A 19132-nucleotide genomic window follows, 5' to 3' on the forward strand; every position below is an offset into this window, starting at 1 on the left:
CAGCTCCTATTGGCCATAGCGTGATGTTATATAGCCTTCCTCAATAAATGTACTATATAAAATAAAAATAAATAATCAAATCGGTATAGTGGTCTATTCTTTACACCTGTAAAGAAGAGACAGAAACGTGAGTTACTTTTAGATGTTTTTTTGGATATTTTTTTTACCCACTGCTCGGCTCCTATTTGCCATAGCGGGATGTTTTATAGCCAATATATATAGCCTTCCTCCGTAAATGCACTATTCAACACAAAAATATATTATTCAAATCCGACCATTACTTCCGGAGATTATCGCGTTCAAACAAACAAACAAACAAACCTTCAACTTTATAATATTAATAGTACGTATAGATTGATTATGTTACGTAAGAGTGCAGACGAATTGCTATTCAGTTAGCCTTCTGTATATAGCGAAATGTTAACAGGTTGATGGTAATGTAACATGATATTATAATTCACCTTTTACAGTTTTGCATGCTGCATAATTTACTTTTTCGGTAATTAAGTATTCGTCCATATTATAAACTAGCGGATCCCGCGAAATTTGTTTCGCTTTGGTAATATTTTTAAGTTTTTCTTTCTAAAAATCTTCTCCTAACAGTAATGAAAAGAAGAATTAGCGAAATTGGTTCGACTATTCTCAAGATTTGCGCCTAGATTAATTTTTATATTATAGGTAGATCAAGCAAAATTGGCAAACGAAAAAACTGTAGTAATTGCTAACTTTAGGTCACTGAATCAACCAACAAGCTAAGAAATTCACAAAAGAGAATGCACCAAACGGTTACACAAGATGCAAGATATATTGCCATTGAAGCTAGCCATTTGCTTACACCAGAATGAACAGGTTGCTAAAAAAAAACAACGTCACGCCTTTTATCCCCGGAGGGGTAGGCAGAGGTGTACAGGTAATGCCGCTATACAATGTACACCCACTTTTTACCATTTGTGTTATAAGTCCCATGTAATAGGGGTGAGCCTATTGCCATATACTGGAAACAATTCCAGACTCCGTGCTACTAATTAAAATTTCTCTTTTTCGAAAAACCGAAAACACTCCAGTAATACTTTTTCCAACCCGGGCATAGGCGTAGCCAGGTTTTAGTTTCGGGAGGGGTTCAAGAAAATGTGTGACCAAAAAAAAACATTTTCAGAAAAACAGATTCACAGGTAGTCGTACAGACCTTTGCCAAACTGGGGATGTACTATGCTAATGCTGTTTGAATCCCCAAAACCCCTCCCCCTGTCTACGCCTATGCCCGGGAATCAAACCCGATACCCATTGTTCGGCAGTCGCACTTGCGACCACTCGACTAACGAGGCAGTCAGGTTGCTATTTATACATAATGACGAAGAAAGACCAGTGTCCTTTAGCTACTGACCTTGTGGGCACAGAAAGGCGTGCGTGTACTAAATAAGCGGCGATAGTTCATTAATTGGTGAACTAGATGGCGTTGCTATCGTTTTGTGGCCTTTTACCAACAGCCCGTGACAATCCATGGTTGGATTGTCGACCTTTTAATTGTAAATAGAAGTTAAATTAGCTTATAAAGAATAATGCACTTTTTGGCTTACCTACTGGACCTATTTTTTCATATATTGTCAGCTAAGATGATAATGAATATGTGGTTTAAATTAAGTCATAAGAGATTTCCCCATATGATTTTTTTGGGACTCCCGCAAGTCCTGTAAGTCAGGATCTACCAAAGATACAACCATGACGACATCGTCCCTGGGGACATGAATTTGAATTTTGGATCCCGCAACAAAATAAAACAGAATATTATATAGAATATTATTAGAGAAGATGAAAAAGAAACGATATTGTCCACGGCTGAACTGTGGACCTGATAATAATTATGATGATGATGTATACCCGGTGTAAAAAGACTGCTCCTGAAAACGAATACAGGTGATAATGCTCTTGATAATGAATTGAATACCACAAAAAACGAGTTTTATTATAATATTATCGGCGGGCGGCCCGAGCCGCTGTTAACTGTGCACGTTCGTACGTTCAACTCTAGCGACAGCTGATTTTTCTATTTATTACATTGCTTATTTAAAAAAGAAAGAATTACATGTTTTCTTCATGTAATATTAGATGTAATTAACTGCCCAAGGTTGAGATTACATGACAAAATCGAAAATTAAAATTGTATTGTAATAGTAAAATTGTAAAAGTCTCGGTTTTTTGTGGTATTCAATTTTGTTATCAACAGCATTATCACCATTGTTTGGGGGGAAAATAAAATTATACAATGACTTCTCCCGCTTTGGGCGAAGTGAGAGGGAGTGTCAGACTCTTACTGACTAAAAACCACCCCGTTCCTACTCCTGGTTTTCGAGCCGGAGCCCCGGTAACCGCTAGGCAGTCCGCAGCTCCGGTTCGACAACAGCCCTATTCGGCCCCATCTGTAGTGGCCTGATGGCTCGTTGATCCTCTCAGATAGCTTTTACCCACGATACCCACGGAAGGAGTAAAGATGGTGACAAAATATATTCTACTCTACCGTTACATCAAGGAAATTGTGACATTTAGTTATTTAAAAAAGTTGAAATGCAAATGTAGACCTTTTAAGATGTCCGCACAGACTTTAAGGTTAAGCTTAGCTTTCTGAGGTCAATTTATGGATGGGTATAACCGGTTCTATCACCTTCAAAAACAAGATTGTTTTGAAATAAAATGATCAAAACCAAACGATATCTTAACTAAGCTATTATTAAAAATATTGAATATCTAGTTAAAGGATTCTCCAATTATTTATTTATTTAAATAAACACCATTGCCCCACACTGAGTTTTTCTCCTGTGTTGTGGGTGTGTTTACAAACATACAAGTTTACATATACGTGGCATCAAGACCTGTTGCTCCGTGCGGGAATCGAACCCACGAAACGTTGGGCTGCGCTTTAGAGCAGCTGGCTGCCTAGTAAAGGCGCAAACCATGCAGTATACAAATTATGACACCCGGACCCGAAACAACAATTTGTGGAGTATTGCAAAGTTGTTCCGAGCGGAAATCGAACCAACGACATGTTAATACACATTGGTTCTTACCGTTGGTAGGTTTCGATCACACAACCAGTTGTTCCGAGCGGAAATCGAACCAACGACATGTTAATACACATTGGTTCTTACCGTTGGTAGGTTTTGAACCCGCACTCTCATGTATGAGAAGCAAGCAACTTAACCCACACCTAAATTAAAATGTTAAGCACATAATACCAGTTTTGGCTCAACCAAGATGCGTAATGATTGCAGAATCCTTCGACTCTACTGACCCCGTTTTTATAAACATGTCTCATGTTATGTAACAACGGTCGAGAGGTAGACTGTACTGCAATTAATTAAGTTTAAGATTTTTTGCTGGGATCAATTTAAAGTGCTTTTTAGGATTATTGGGGTCAAGTCAAGTGTGGGAGAGCCATGCTTCGGCACGAATGGGCCGGCTCGACCGGAGTGATACCACGGCCGAGCAGAAAACCGACGTAAAACAACGCTTGCGTTGAGTTTCGTTGTGTGAGTGAGGTTACTCCCCTTCCCAATTTGCTGATTCACCGATCCCCCAACTACCTTTAAATTTCTAACCCCAAAAAGGCCGGCAACGCACTTTTATAACGCCTCTGGTGATTCAATTGTCCATGGGCGGCAGCGGTTAAATATGTCGAAGGAATATGATAAAAACAGGGATTTGGCCAAATCTCTAAGGGACTTGATCAAATTACGGAGGATGTTAAAATAACAACAGGATTTTATCATTTCCCTATAGCAAATCTGGTGATCAAATGATTTTTTATTAAAATAAAGAATCATCTATTTTTTATTGCAGCTAAACTTCACTGTCTGATCAAAATCAGTTAAGTTTCAGACATAAAGAGACAGAGAAAACAAAACACTTTCGCATTTAGCTTTAGCAATACAGGATCAACAATAAAAGGAGTTGATATTATAAAGCAATCTATTCACAATGCTACACAGCCCACGCTACAAGCAAGCCGTTGGAGGTCGCTAAGATCACAATTTAATAAATAATTGCATAATTAAAAAAGATCGTTGTTAAATAAACGCTGATAATGTCGTACGGTGAATGCTAAGGCTTTATAACGTAGCTGCTATTATTGTAGCTATTGTATTTTTATGTTTCCTTGTGAATTTACAAACAGACATCTTTTAAACTTAGATCATTTGAATATAAAATTGTTTTTGATGTAAATATCTGTGTTATTATTACAATTTGGAAATTTAATATTTAGGGAATAGAGAGTAAAGTGCCCTAAGAAAAGGAGGATACTACGACCAGGCGAGGTGATCGTTTCTGGGGGGCTTTCTGCCCAACTGTTGTTCGTTGGGTTTTTCTATCCATGTTTATTCGCATGTAAACTTCGTATGTAGGCGAAAAAGATACCAAGCAGCCAAATGTCATCAACGCAACAAATGTAAAAAAAAACATTTGTTATGTAGGATTTATGACGTGATCCGTTGATTTATTCTTCGATCGTCTATGTGCGATTTTCTGTCATGTCATGAGTGAGCTTGAGCGAGCATGAGCTCAAATATGTTTCATTTCTAGTTGAAAACAGTCACTATGCATGAGAAGCGTCTTAAACCTCCGGGCCACCACGACAGTTCACATTTCACACACAATTAAACTATCTATATATTAAAATCCAGTAGGTGTAACTAGTAACTATATAAAAACAGTTTACATAATTATATACCTAAGCTGTACACTTTCAAAATCACATCACACGTCTCACCATAATCGAAATGTCAGCATTTTATTGCAATACCTAGTTATATCTCTATAAGGTTTTATGTATTTTATACTATTTGTGTCATAAAGTATAATAAGTAGACTTGTTGTGCAACTGCATAATATTTATACCATTTATTGGTAGAAAAGTTAAGCAATTTTGTAATTTTTTGGCAGCTATTTTTAGTTCGTTACCGTAAAATGGGGTGAATAGAATTCGAGGGGTGAATAGATACAGAAGAGGTTTTTTTGTCTATTCACCCTTTGAATTCTATTCACCCCGTCTTACTGTAAGCGTTAAGGGTGTTTCTTCAAAAACTTTAATTGTTATTTAACAATTCATTATTCTTGCGCGTTATTAAGCATCGTGGTAGCCTATTATCATCCTTATTTTTATAAGATTGGTTGAGAGCAGTGACACGACTCGATAATTTATTTAAACCAAATTTTGGGTTTCAATTAGCAAAATTGTTAACTTGATTATATAGGTAATGACTCGCCACACACACACACACACACATGAATCGCCCCTTAGCCTTCTAAGTAGCGTGATGTTATATAACGTAACCTTTCTCAATAATTGGATTTTCCAATACAAAAAGAATTAATCAAATCGGTTCAGTAGTTTAGGCGTAAAGAAAAGACGGAGAAGTGAGTTACTTTCATGCCTTTCATGCCTCGCCCAAGGCGGGAGAAGTATTTGGATGATTTTCCGCCCTCAAAAAAAGCTAACACCTTAAACTTAAAGGAAATATACAATGATGCCATAATATTATAACGTTAATTATCATTAGCAAACGTGTGTTTCCGTAATTATTTACCTACTGTTTAGAATCAATTATATTTAACGTATTTTGGTAAATACCATTTACGAATTCTCACGACTAGTGTCTTGACCTCGATTATGTTGTTTTTTTACCATATTATACCTAATAATGTTTGTGTTATATACAACATAACATTACGACTTTTATTCGTCGAAGGAGTAGACAGATATATTAGAAAGAACATCGGGCATTTTTGTATGGGACACTTACCTACGGCGAACAAAAATAAAATTAGGTACGGTGGATAGGCAATTAAATCTAGTTCACAATGGTATAGTTCCCATATCTGTGGGTCGTGGCAATAAGGAGAAATTGGACATTTAAAAAATATTTATAAATGTTTTTGGGCAATAATTGAAGAGGAAAAAGGGAATCAAAAATAATTAAAACAACATATTTTTCTCTTAACTTTTGGCGAAGGACTGCGATGATGATGACGAAGGACTGCGATGTAGTAAGATAAGCTAGCTACCTGCGCGAGCGCAACATAATACCAGTTTTAAGACTATGGGCGAGAGTGAGAACGAAATATGCACATCAACTTGACGGATTTAGTCTGATTGGGTTTATAAAAATACCACGACTGAGTGATATTTTAACTTACTGAGCGGTCGTTTAGTAATTAGGAAAAATAGTCAACTTAAAATATCATTTTCATTTTACTAATTATTTCCATTTTCCCATTATTGTGAATCAAAATAACTACACAATATTAAATATGATTGCAAACACTATCATTTAAAAATATATTGGTTTATGTTCGCGACTTTTAAAAAATCGGGTAAAAAACGCCCGATGTCCTTTCTTAAAAAAATTACATCATTATCAACAGCCTAGATAAGTAGCCACTGCTGTCCAAATGCCTCATTTCTATACTTCTCGCACGGATAAGGTTTATTTATTTTTTATTTATTTATTGAGGCCTACCAACTAAGATACATATAGACAATCTTAAAAATATGTAAAAGAACACTTAGTGTATGCTCTTAAATTAAAGGTAGGCTCAACCTTACGGTTTGAGCATTAATCACCACGCTTGCTCAAGATTTTCCCCTCTTGGCAAAACTGTTATAAAGGTTTTATAATACTCCGGTAAGGAATGACATCATTATTTACTGCATAGTATATAAGGTAGAGGTAAATAAACAAACTCATTATATAACTGTATGTACTGACGGAGGCCTCGAGGGCCGGCGGGTACTAATGAGTACAACCTTCTGATGTGTACCGGCGCTAATATTATGTATATTACATAACTAGTACATAGGACGGAATGGCTTTAGTCATTCTATAGGAAATCGGCAGAGATGTTTTTTTTATGGAATAAGCCGATAAGTATAGGGAATCTGCAGGTTTTTTATGGTATAAGCCTGTAAACGAGCTTACGGATCATCTGATAGTAAGCAATCGTCGTCGCCTATGGAAACACCAGTGACTTTATAAGTGTGTTGCCGGCCTTTAGGGGTTAGGAATTTAAGGGTTGTTGTTTCACGTCGGTTATTGGTGAGGCCGTGGTATCACTCCAGTCGAGCCGGCCAATTCGTGTCGAAGCATGGCTCTCCCACATACTACAATGACAACTGTATATGAACTAACAGACAGACAACAAACATTTATGTGTTTGTAATGTTTGTTTTTCTCACCTTCTTTTGTTTTTTTGTGATAAAAACTTTGAACGGAGATGTAATATTTGTTTAGGCACAACAACATTGTGTTTTGTAGATGTTTGACTCTTGACGAAACGACAAAGTTTGGAAATAAGTGTATATGAGTGTAACATTAGCTGTGTGTTATTTCGTGATAATGTGTTATGAAGGCAGAATAGAATATACTATCACTCTTCCCGCGGGTGTTGGGAGCTGCGAGCGTACAATGGAGGAGAGATGCCTATCTCGCCTGATGGTAAGCGATGATGCCTACGATGGAGCACGTCTGCCCATAAGCAACCTGTTCACTCGGGCTTTGAAGATACCCAGGCTAGGCAGACTCCGGCAAAGAATTCCACTCCCTAGCAGTTCGCACAAGGAAGCTTGAAGCGAAGCGCTTCGTGCGAGTGGGTGGGATATCTATCATGAAACGGTGACGCTTCGCCGATTGTCTTGTGATGGCCGTCTCAAAGGTGAGCACAGTACTCCATACATGACCGAACCTGCGATTTGTATAGGCTCAGCAGTTGTTTCGGTGTGAATAACCGTCTCACCCTCCATAGGATATCCAACTTCCTACTAGCCAGATGCGCCTTCTACTCTATTATAAGAGTCGAAGTCTAGTGTAGGTGATAAACTTACGCCCAGAAGCTCAAGATGATCCGATATTGGAACGGATATATTTCGGGTTACAGGGGCTCCGGCTTGACAAGCAGGATTAGGAACGGGGTGGTTTTTAGTCAGTAAGAGTCTGACACTCCCTCTCGACTCACCCAAGGCGAGAGAACTCATTAAATGATTTTCCCCACTTAAAAAAAGCATGGATATTATGTATCCGTGCCGTTTATATGTGCTATTATGACCGTAGCCAAACGTTTTTATAAAAATACAAAATACACAAGGAACAGTCTGGAATCGTACCCGTGTGAACTGCGGACGATCATTAGTATTGTATTAAAATGTTAAAATACATTATTTCTTTTAATTATTTCTTCGTTCGAATCTGAATTAATTATAAAGCTGACTTCATCATCTATAATTAGTTTTGCTACCTACCATAATAAGAATTAACTATATAGCTATAAAAATGGTGTGTTTTTAGGTATGTTTGTGTAGTCTTGTCTAGACGGGTTTGTTAGTCGAGCGGTCATAATTGTGATTGCTTAGCAAAGGGTCTCGAGTGAGATTCCCGGGTCGAGTGGATTAAAGAGTTATTGGATTTTATCGTTTCCAGTATATGGCAATAGACTCTCTTCTTTTTATTTATTTATGGCGTAGTGTCATAGGTTGGCAAATGAGTAGACGGATCACCTGATGGTAAGCATTCGACAACCAACCAACGGACATTCACAACACTAGGAGATTTTTTTTTGAGGGGTGAAAGTCATCCAATGGCTTCTTCGCCTTGGGCGAGGTGACAGGGAGTGTCAGACTCTTACTGACTAAAAGTCACCCCGTTTCTACTCCTGCTAGCCGGAGCCCCGGTACCCCTTTAGGTAGTCCGCAGCCTCCGGGTCGACACTAGAGGAATCACAAGCATAGATTAGGGATGAGGGATGAAAGGGAATTGAGCCTCCTTATTACATAGAAGTACCTACATACTAATAACATAACTGACGTAAAAAAGAAAAATGAGTATTGCATTAAACATGTGCCCTTTCGCATACTAAAAGACATGACGATACATTATGTATTAAATATAAAAAGCCTTACATAGTGACGGAATTACCTCATTGCATGTCTCAGTTGAGTATGATGTCATTGCAAGTACTATCGACAAATGTATTGATGCCCACCTCGTTATAATGTTGTATAATTTGTCCATCATTATATTTTATGAATAGATGATTATAATTATTTATGGGCATGTCTGTCAATTACTTGTCATAATAGTTATTACATTATAGAATATGTATAAAAGAAGTTTATTCGTAGTTACACTTTGGAATGAGCACCTAGTTTCACTGACGGACAGACTATTATTTATTTATTTGTTGACATTTCAAAAGTACCTATTTATGGTTTAATTGGAATAAATGATTTGACTTTGAATTTACTTTCAATCTTTCCAAACTTTCCGATCCCCGATTCCGAGGTTGAGGCAGAGGCGTTACAAGTGCGTTGCCGAAGTTTTTGCAGCGAGAAACAACAACAACAACACAAACGTTGTTTCAAGTCGGTTTACTGTGAGGCCGTGGTATCACTTCGGTCGAGCCGGCCCATTCGTGCCGAAGCATGATTCTCCCACACTTACACACACAAAATGTCATATAATAAAGTGGAATGAAAATAAAACGTGATTAAAATTCGCACGCAGTTCATTCTATATTCAATAGCTTTATTCTGGTCAAGAAACGATTCGTCGATTGTACAAAATTCGAGAGGCCTTGTATGAAATCGTGATGTGCTTATACAAGAAATCAATACATAGAGCCACACAGTAAATTATTGTCTACATATGAATACATTACGTTTCCTGCTTCTACGGTAATGGGCATTTAATGTCCGTAGAGTTAAATATTGTGAGTTTTAATGTATGTAATGAGTAGTCAGTTGAAGTTTGACTATTTTTAAGCCGGTAAACGAGCAGACGGATCGCTTGATGGTAAGTAATCACCGCCGCCGATAACACCTGATACACCAGAGACGTTACAAGTGCGTTGCCGGCCTTTCAGGGGTTAGGAATTTAAGGGTTGTTCGAGAATCGAGGTTTGGGAAGATTGGGAAGGGGGGTAATTGGGCCTCCGGTAACCTCACTTACACAACAAAACACAACACAAGCGTTGTTTCTCGTATGTTTTCTTTGAGGCCATGGCAATAGTTATAATTATTTTGAATAGTACTCAGTAACAGCACGGAGTCTGGAATTGCGGAACTGGATTGTCTGTTTATAATATTGAAATAACCGCTTTACTACATGCATATCTGTCTGTCTGTTTGTTCCGGCTAATCTCTGAAATGGCTGGACGGATTTTGACGGGACTTTTATTGGCAGGTAGCTTGCCAGTAATTATACTAAAGAGTAATTTAGGCTTACTTTTATTTTAGGAATAACATTTTATTTTACGAAAAATGTCACAAATCAAAGTTCAGTCAAAAGTCAATATTATTCGCAGACAAAGTCACGATCAACAGTTAGTAGTATATAATTATAACACTCTAAAGATCCCGTTACTAAAAACTTCTTATGTGTACAATGTACATGTTACAAAGCACAAGTAGATCCCTATCAAGCGTTCACGCATTGGTCGCGTTTCCTGATCGCGGCGCTTGCGCAACCCATGTGACTAAGCACAAACGTAAAGACAGACGGACATTGAGTAAAGAGTGATAATTGAGTGAGTTGAGTGAGTGAGTGAGTGAATTATGAAATGTATCTTTTTTTGAAGTGAAAGTAGGTTAGTATTTGGGGATTTTTTTTGGCATAATATTTAGTATAGGAGTATTATTTGGTATCCTGTAATTGAAAATACTTTCGGTTTAACAATTTTAGCGCGGGCTCGGACATCCATTTCCTTGATGGGGTCTTACAACACCCACTGGAATAGTGAGGGTGGTGACAAATGACTATAGTCAGTCCAATGTGGAACATAAACCAGCTCCAGTTCCATAGGCTCTTTAGAGAAGAGGGATTTTCGATAGTCAACATTCTTAGTAGGTGGGTTCATTGTTAATGTTTATCAGGGAGCGTTGCTGGCCAGTTTCCAACAATTGGGTAGTCTCTTAGCTAGCTCTTACGACACTTGTGTAAAAAGTAGAAATGTCAACGAATGTTTTATTACAACTTTTTTCCAAGGCAAAAAATCATCCATGACTTCTCTCCGGCGAGACGAGAGGGAGTCAGACACTTACTGACTAAAAACCACCCCGTTCCTACTACTGCTTTTCAAACCGGAGCCCCGGTAAACCCGCTAGGTAGTCCGCAGCTCCGTTATATTACAACTTACTTATAACCTTTTTTTATTTGATAACGGTGGGAAACCTTTAGAGCCTAGCTTTCTGGGGATAAAAGACTAGGGAGTGTGGGATTTTTACCTCACTAAAACCATCCCCGGGGGCCACCCTCAACACCTGTAAGGGGTACCGGGTCCTCTAATAGACTCCTCCGAGTGAATAGGTTGCTTATGGGCAGACGTGCTCCATCATAGGCCGCATCATCACTTACCATCAGGCGAGATAGCGGCCAAACGTCGGCCCATTAAACATAAAAAAAATAGACCTGCTCCGGAGAACTTACTTATAACCTAGTACAACATAGGCATCAAAGCTACAAAATAATAACATAATTACTCCTCACGAACACAATAAAACGGTAGTGGTATATAATTTTTTATTCACTCTGTGTCTCGTTAAGTATATTGTCAAGGCTTGTGTGTAGGACGCACTTTATACGCTGGGTAGGTGTGAGCCAGACAGAACAATAGTCTATCGTAGAATTACAGGCTTAATTTTAACAGGTACTATCGGCAAATTGTGTGTGTGACTAGGTTTGATGTCGTAGTGGCCTGGAGGTTTAAGATGTCAGGTTGTCTTGCACGAGAGTGCGTGTTCGACACCTACCAATGGCAAGTGACAAGGCTGAAATGTCGTATATAGATAGATGTAACGACGTAGGCATCCGCTAAGAACGGATATTGATCAATTGTACCCCCAAAGGGATAAAATAGGGGTAGACATTTTGTATGAAACTTTGTCAATTTTAAACCGATCGGACTGAGACTTTGCATACATAAAGCTACTATGACGTAGGCATCCCCTAAGAAAGGATTTTGATAAATTCCATTAATAATAATACTTCTTAACGCGAGCGAAACCGCGGGCAAAAGCTAGTCACTAATAAAACAGCTACAGAAAGTATCCACCCCTGTAATGCATTGGTAGGTAAATTTGAGTTGATTTGATTGGAGTTTCGTAGAGCATGATGGTAGTTGTGTGATTGTACTTTTTGCTATGATTGATTGGATAATTGTAAAGCAAGGTTGTCTAGATGTATTATTGATTTTTCTCTGTGTGTTTATCTCAAGTATGACTGCTAATTGATTTCTTTCGATATTAGTAAATAGTTCTAAGTTACCTGTTTTTTGTTTGTTTATAGTATGTCACCTATAGTATTCCCTACCAAATTTTTCGATTTCGGAATCTCGCAGTTAGTCAATAGAAATTCCAAACGGAGACAGGTGGGTACTATAGTATTATTTTCTTAATTTTTCAATTCCAAAATTTGCAGTAAGTCTATATAGCTTCAGAACATGTAACTGAGAATAGGTGGGTGCATTTTACTACATCTCCAGGGTGGGCCCACACCATTAAAATATAAAAAAAACCTTGTATTTGACGCCATGAAACCAAGAAAATCTCGTGACTCAGTCACAGTGGGTGTACTTAACACCATACTCGACAAAAAAGGTAAAAACGGCATACATTTTAATGCGATGTGTGATTCACCCTACATTATCAAGGCAAGAGCTAAAGGCATTTCTTTATGTCAAGGCTAGGGTTGCCAGATGTCCGGCGCTGGTACAAGCCATGGTGCGCAGCAAGGGGGACTGGGATGCCGTCTTTTCCTTCTGCGAAGCAGTCATGCTAGCTAAGGAGGAGGCGGGGCGCGTAAGGGAACGAACTTCACGCCTTAGCCGTCGCGAGAGACCCTCCGGGCGTCGTAACGTTTTATTTTTAATTTCATATCAAAACCTATTTATTTATCTTCATTTCATTCGTTAATTTTTGTTCACGAAAGTTTGCAATAAATAGAATTGTAGTATGCAATCTGTGAAGATTTTTCGTTCGTTCGTTCGTTGAATTAGAGTAGGCCCGGAGATCTGGCAACCTTAGTCATAGCTGATGCTCACAGTCAAGTCAATGACTGCTAACTCCATACTATAACACATGAGACACGGTCAGCAGACCGAAATAAATGACAAATAACAACTTCAAGGTAATTACTAAGTTATTTTCTCCTATATAAGGTTCTAAATCCCACGCGGGAACCAGTTTTAGCATTAGTGTGTCGTGATTTATATTGCTAAGCGCGTGATGAATTGCTTTTTTTTTGTAAAAGGAAGGATTTATGTGATTTTTTTTTGTATACGAATTTGGTGATAGCAAAATCTAACGGTGATAGAGGAAGTCTTTACGAAAAAAAAGATAATTTGCGTGAACCGCGTGTACAAATAGATAAGTTTCTTCAACAACAACATCAACAGCCTATAAAATGGCCACTGCTGACCAAAGGCCTCTTCTCACACGGTGAAGGTTTGAGCATTTATCACAGCGCTTGCTTAATGCAGGTTGGCGAGTTTAAACTTATAATCAGAAATTATAACCCCAGGTTTCCTCACGATGTTTTCCTTCACCGTTTGTCAGTGGTGTTACATCTGAAAAATAATTCTCAGCCTAGTCACAATAAGTTTTGCCGATAGTACTTAGTATTTCCATGCAAATTACATAGGCACTGTAATTGGCAATAGCTTGGGAAGTACTGTCTCACTGTCTGTCTGTCTGTTGTAGGCTTATTGTATAACTGTGTAATATATTCTTATAGTATGTATAAGGTATATAATTTCTTGTACTGGGTAAGCATAAGTGTACTTATTTTGCGGATATTTGTTAAATAATTATGATACGAAGTTTTTTACTGAAATTCAAACGCAATTTTATGCCTTATGTATTTATGATTTTCTTTCTGTGGCAACGAGTTCTTGAAATTATTTGACATATTATTTTATTGACTAGTTTGTACTAACATACCTGAAATTTAATATATAGGATGACTGGTAATTAGTGAACGATACCTAAACACGTGATTACAAACAACTTTCCCGAAGAAACTTTATTTGTATACTCATTAGTTTTATTTTTATCACAATAACAAAGTACTGTCATGATTCATTGATTTACCCAAAAATATTAAATTGTAATTTTATCAATGTATTAAAATAATGAGGTATATATAATTGTAATTTTACTTTTGGAATAGCGTATGTGACGTAAAGCCGACATTCCTGGGTGGAGTGGGTAAACGTCAGTTGATTGCAATCGTGTTTGTGTAAAGTCAGTCGATGTTGGAACGCTTAAGAGTGCAGTTGACTAGTAATTAAGTATACTGATATTAAATGTTGTAAAGTTGAATAAACCAAATTGTGAAGGAAATAAATCAGTGATTTGCAAAAAGAGGTTGTTTTATTACAATACTGCTCTCCGTTTCCTAGTAACTGTTCACAATTAAGGAACTATACAACGTGTAACAAAAAGGGGTATACATATCAATTGCATGGATTCTAGATAACATAACAAACGATACGGGAAGGGTTTTTTAAACTCTTGTTTTCATGCTACCAAGTTATGTATTTTGCAAACCGCGCTGGCGCGCGAGTCAAAATTAGGTAGACAGGTACTAGGCGATCAGATTTACAGAAGAATTGTTTCGTAAATAGCGAGTGACCCCTGTAGTGTTGTGACACGCTTTTATGGTTTGAAATCAAGAACTATGCGATAATTTTTTTTTAATTAAACGTAATTTAAGCTGAAACTTTGTGTAGAGATTCTATTCAACCTGTATTCATCAGGGCTTCTTGATGTATATGGGTTACACGTTGTATACATATTTACTCAGGTTTAATAAGTAAATACTCACATTATCATTAGACATAGTATTGCACCCTCTCAGCGGCAGGGTGTAATGCAGGTCCCCTCGTTCCGACACATACTCCCGCAGACATGAGGAGTTGCTGCCCAGGCCCGCTGGGTACACGATGCCGTTGAAGGTGTCGTATACACTGGAATGGAAGAGGGAGGTTACATATAACATTAGGGAGGGAGAGGTCTACTTAGAGGGTCATTTAATTTTAATTTATTCAAGACTGTTCAGACTGGATTGAAAAGGGAATATTACGATGTTTCTTCAACAACAACATCAACAGCCTATAAGTGGCCACTGTGGACCAGAGGCATCTTCTCACACGGAGAAGGTTTGAGCATTAATGCATGTAGAAAGGATGGATGAAAGCATATTTACGAAAGAAATATACAAGTCGGATATGAATGGGGCCGTCAGAATAGAACGCCCTAGATCGACATATGGCGACTAGATTGGCGATATTTTAAAGAAGCGCCAATTAAATGTACCCTTAACCGACGTGCATGCATGAAAGGACTGATGACTGTTGATGAAGCTAAAGAGGTGAGTAATTATCGTAGCAATTGCTGTGGCAATTGGCTTTCGATTTTCTCTGCCTACTACCATAAGAGACAGGCGTGAGGTTATGTACGTACTGTTAAGTCTGTGCGTACGTATCCCTGATAACTTCGGAAATAGTTTTTCTCCACAAAAATAAAGATCAAAACAAACCCTTACCTATTTTCCCCATGTGTGGCGAGTGAGACGGTGACATGCATGCTATCCTTCTCGCACGCCACGGTGAGGGTGTCGAGCGGAGCAACGGAACTGGGCCAGGCTGTGGTGTCAGCCTCCGTGGCTGTTCCCACCGTTGTCGTTGCTATTTCTGGGGGGGAACAAGAAAAGACATTAAAAAAGTTAATCACGATCCGTTGTTATCATTAGGTATATTATTATAGACGTGAAACAACACTTGCGTTGTGTAAGTGAGAAGTTACCGGAGGCCCAATTCCCCCTTTCCCAAACTTCCCCATCCCCGATGGGGAACCGAACAACAACCCTTAAATTCCTAACTCCCAAAAAGCCGGCAACGCACTTGTAACGCACTAGAGAGTGTTTCAAATGTCCATGGGCGGCGGCGATTGCATACCGTCTGCTCGATTACCGGCGTGTATCATAAAAAAAAATAGGTTATGTTTCTGGCCTCTGCTGGATATAAGCCTTTTTTTAATAGGACAAGTCCCCCATAACCTCCCATACCGTTGCAACTCCTGTAAGCCAGGATGGCCAGGATCTACAGTAGATACAACCATGAAAACACCGGAACATTGAAGTCCGGCGCGTCCCAGGGACATGAATGACTGTCTTGGATCCCGAAATGAAATAAATCAGAAGATATTATTAGAGGAGAAGAAAAAGATATGGATATAAGCCTCTCCAATAGCTACAGAGCTCGAGCTGATTACGCTACCAGCTACACAGCAAATATCGCCATTCCATCTAGCTAAAGGGGGCCCCACACTTAGTGTACCTAGACGTGGTCTGATCTACAGGAGATTTCAACCCCAACGGTCAACAATTCTTCGGCGGCCAGTCACTATGACTGGCCACTTCTGCAAATTGCAAATAGTTTAGGCAATGTCGATAACTTTTTGCGGAAGAATTTCGTTTCCCGTACCCTCATAACCAAGTGTGAGACGGGACACTGAGGTGGGTTTTAGTCAATAAAAGTCTGACAGTACCTTTCGACCTTCCTAGGCGAGACGAGCTAACAAATGTCGATAACTTTGAAATTTGTGTGTTCGGTTTTAAACTCAACACAAAAAAAAGCCCAAGGATATTTTATCGTAGGCTTTAAAATTTATCTGTGATAGCACAGAATATTCACTCATACCATAACTAGTGAAAAGTGCTTGATACCTTTAATAATATGCACTTTCTACCTATCAAAAAGCCACATATATACTTAACAGTCCCCAATTGCTACTTGACTAATAAGATAGTCAATAAAAAACAAAAAAATAGTTCCATAAACATAGGTTCACCAACTCACAACAACCACAAAAAAACAAAACACAACTTTAAACTCTAATTACTGAAAACGAGAACACAATTTCCTTTACCAATGATTGTTTATATCAATTATCGTGCTCGGTAATCAGAAAGCATTACAAATTATATGTAACAGATATAGTATATGTGTAGAAAGTTAAATAATAACGGAGTTATGTTCAGCAGCGGAACTCTGTGTTATGTGTTACGGATCTTAATTGTTGTAAGGTTAAACATAACCTTATTTTTATAGGTAATTAGGGCTTAAAATGATCTTGAGATACGTGTCTTACAATGTGCAACGTCAAGCCTTTTATTCCCGATGGGGTAGGCAGAGGTGCACATAACGGCATATAATGCCGCTAAACAATTTACACCCACTTTTCGCCATTTGAGTCCCATGTAATAGGGGGTGAGCCTATTGCCATATTCCGGGCACAATTCTAAAATCTGTGCTACTACTGAGAAATTTTGGAAAATCTGAAAAAACCCAGTAATATTGCACGCCCGTGGAATCGAACCCAAGACCCATAGTCCGACAGTCGCAACTGGCGACCACTCGATCAACGAGACAGTCCTAAAATGTAAATAAATAGCTAATATATATTAAACTGTGTGATGACAGCAGTATATTTGCCTATAAGGACCGACAAAGGGACTACACATTTGATAGAGGCCGAAAAGCAGCGCACCCTGATAAACCCATATCTTGTGAACTGTAATCTTAAAAGCAGGAGTCGGGACTTCCTGGTTTTTAGTCAGTAAGAGTCTGACACTCCTTCTCGCCTCACCCAAAGCGGGAGAAGTCATTGGATGACTGCCTCCCCTCAAATAGGCTTAGCAATTATAATTACTTCTGCTGAAGAAAGAGTTTATTAGGAATTCTTTGGAAAAGAACATAATACACAAAGCCTTACACTACTACCTACGCATTCCCAGAAGGTAGGGATTAAGGTTCCCATATAAGGACCTTATGTGTGCAGTTTCCTGAAGTTTCAACATCAGTTGACTGTTTCTAACAAAAACTGGTCCTTCGATCCGGGCAAAGGACTAATAAAACTAATGTATGGGCGGTGGGTGTCTTCCGCGTTTCCTTAGTCGTAAGAATATAGTATATATGTACATAATAATATATACATACATACATAGCTAATACTTTTAAATTAATACTTTTTTAATATTTGAAGATAGGGGTAATTATTAAATACTTTTATTTACCTTGTTTGTTTGGATTGACCTTGTAGTATAATAATTGGAATTCTATCCCCTTCCTGACGACAGATCGATCTGTTACTTGGTTCACACTCATAATCTTTATGACAACACAATATAATCTATGTTTACACCTCCATTGTGGATCTTAAACGAAAGGGCTTATTTGATAGAAATTTGAATATAACTAATTAAAAAAGTTTAACATAAAAAAAATAATGATCTACTTGTATTAAAACAAAATTGAATATTTGCATTCGTCAGTTATGTTTCGAGTCCCATGCAAAAGACAGGGAAATAGAGGGATAATTCTAAACTATTTGCCTATGCTGAGAATTTTTAGTTAGATCTAAAAAATTACAATAATGCTTCGTTTCGATTCGGGTATTGATTCGAACGCCTTTAAAATCAGTTACATTTACGAGGCGATAATGTCAAGCAGAGTAAAGTTTTTTAAATCTACCTAAGTTGTATCATTAGAACTTAAAACGGGATATTTACCATGTTTATTGGTTTTTGTGAGATATCTCGTTTTAAGTTTTAATGATATTACTAGTGACTATGTCAGTTTAAAAACTTCTACCTAAGTTGCATAATAATTTACTATAGGCAATTAAAAACTATTTATCAATTTAACACATAATGAGAAGTCAGTCAACTTAACAACTAGCCCATAAAATATCCATTTAAATGAAACAATGTCCAAACAAATTATCTTAAATAGCAAAACAAATACGTTGGAGTCAGTGTCTTCCATAAAAACGCCTTGGCAGCGTTGGATGCGCATGCGCCGGGTCAATGACCAGTCAACGCCGGACACCGCGACTTTATATCCAATATAGTGAGCACAGAGTAGAGGTGTTTGCAGATGTTTAACTGATAAAGAAGATTAGAAAATAATTTATTATTATTAGTTTTATATTGAAACACATACACATGACAAGTGACAGATGACAGAAGTCGCACATAGACGATCGACGGACTAATCAACGGATGACATCATTAATTCTACAATGCGCATG

At 38.0% G+C, this 19132-nt stretch overlaps 1 protein-coding gene across 2 annotated transcripts in view; it reads right to left on the minus strand.

Moving 5' to 3' along the window:
- The window catches only part of LOC118279893 (uncharacterized), a 75456-nt gene that overhangs the window by 17170 nt on the left and 39154 nt on the right, over window positions 1–19132 (minus strand). For both annotated transcript variants that reach the window (XR_007706707.1, XM_035599732.2), the window contains exons 3-4: window positions 15585–15732; window positions 14865–15006 (exon numbers count right to left, since the gene is read on the minus strand). Coding sequence is in view for 1 of the 2 variants with exons in the window: in XM_035599732.2 (XP_035455625.2) it covers window positions 14865–15006; window positions 15585–15732 (290 nt within the window). In the remaining variant the exon portion in view is untranslated. The remainder of the gene's footprint in view (window positions 1–14864; window positions 15007–15584; window positions 15733–19132) is intronic.

Source organism: Spodoptera frugiperda, chromosome 22 (assembly GCF_023101765.2).
Source record: "Spodoptera frugiperda isolate SF20-4 chromosome 22, AGI-APGP_CSIRO_Sfru_2.0, whole genome shotgun sequence".
In the NCBI taxonomy this organism is placed as follows: Eukaryota; Metazoa; Arthropoda; class Insecta; order Lepidoptera; family Noctuidae; genus Spodoptera; species Spodoptera frugiperda.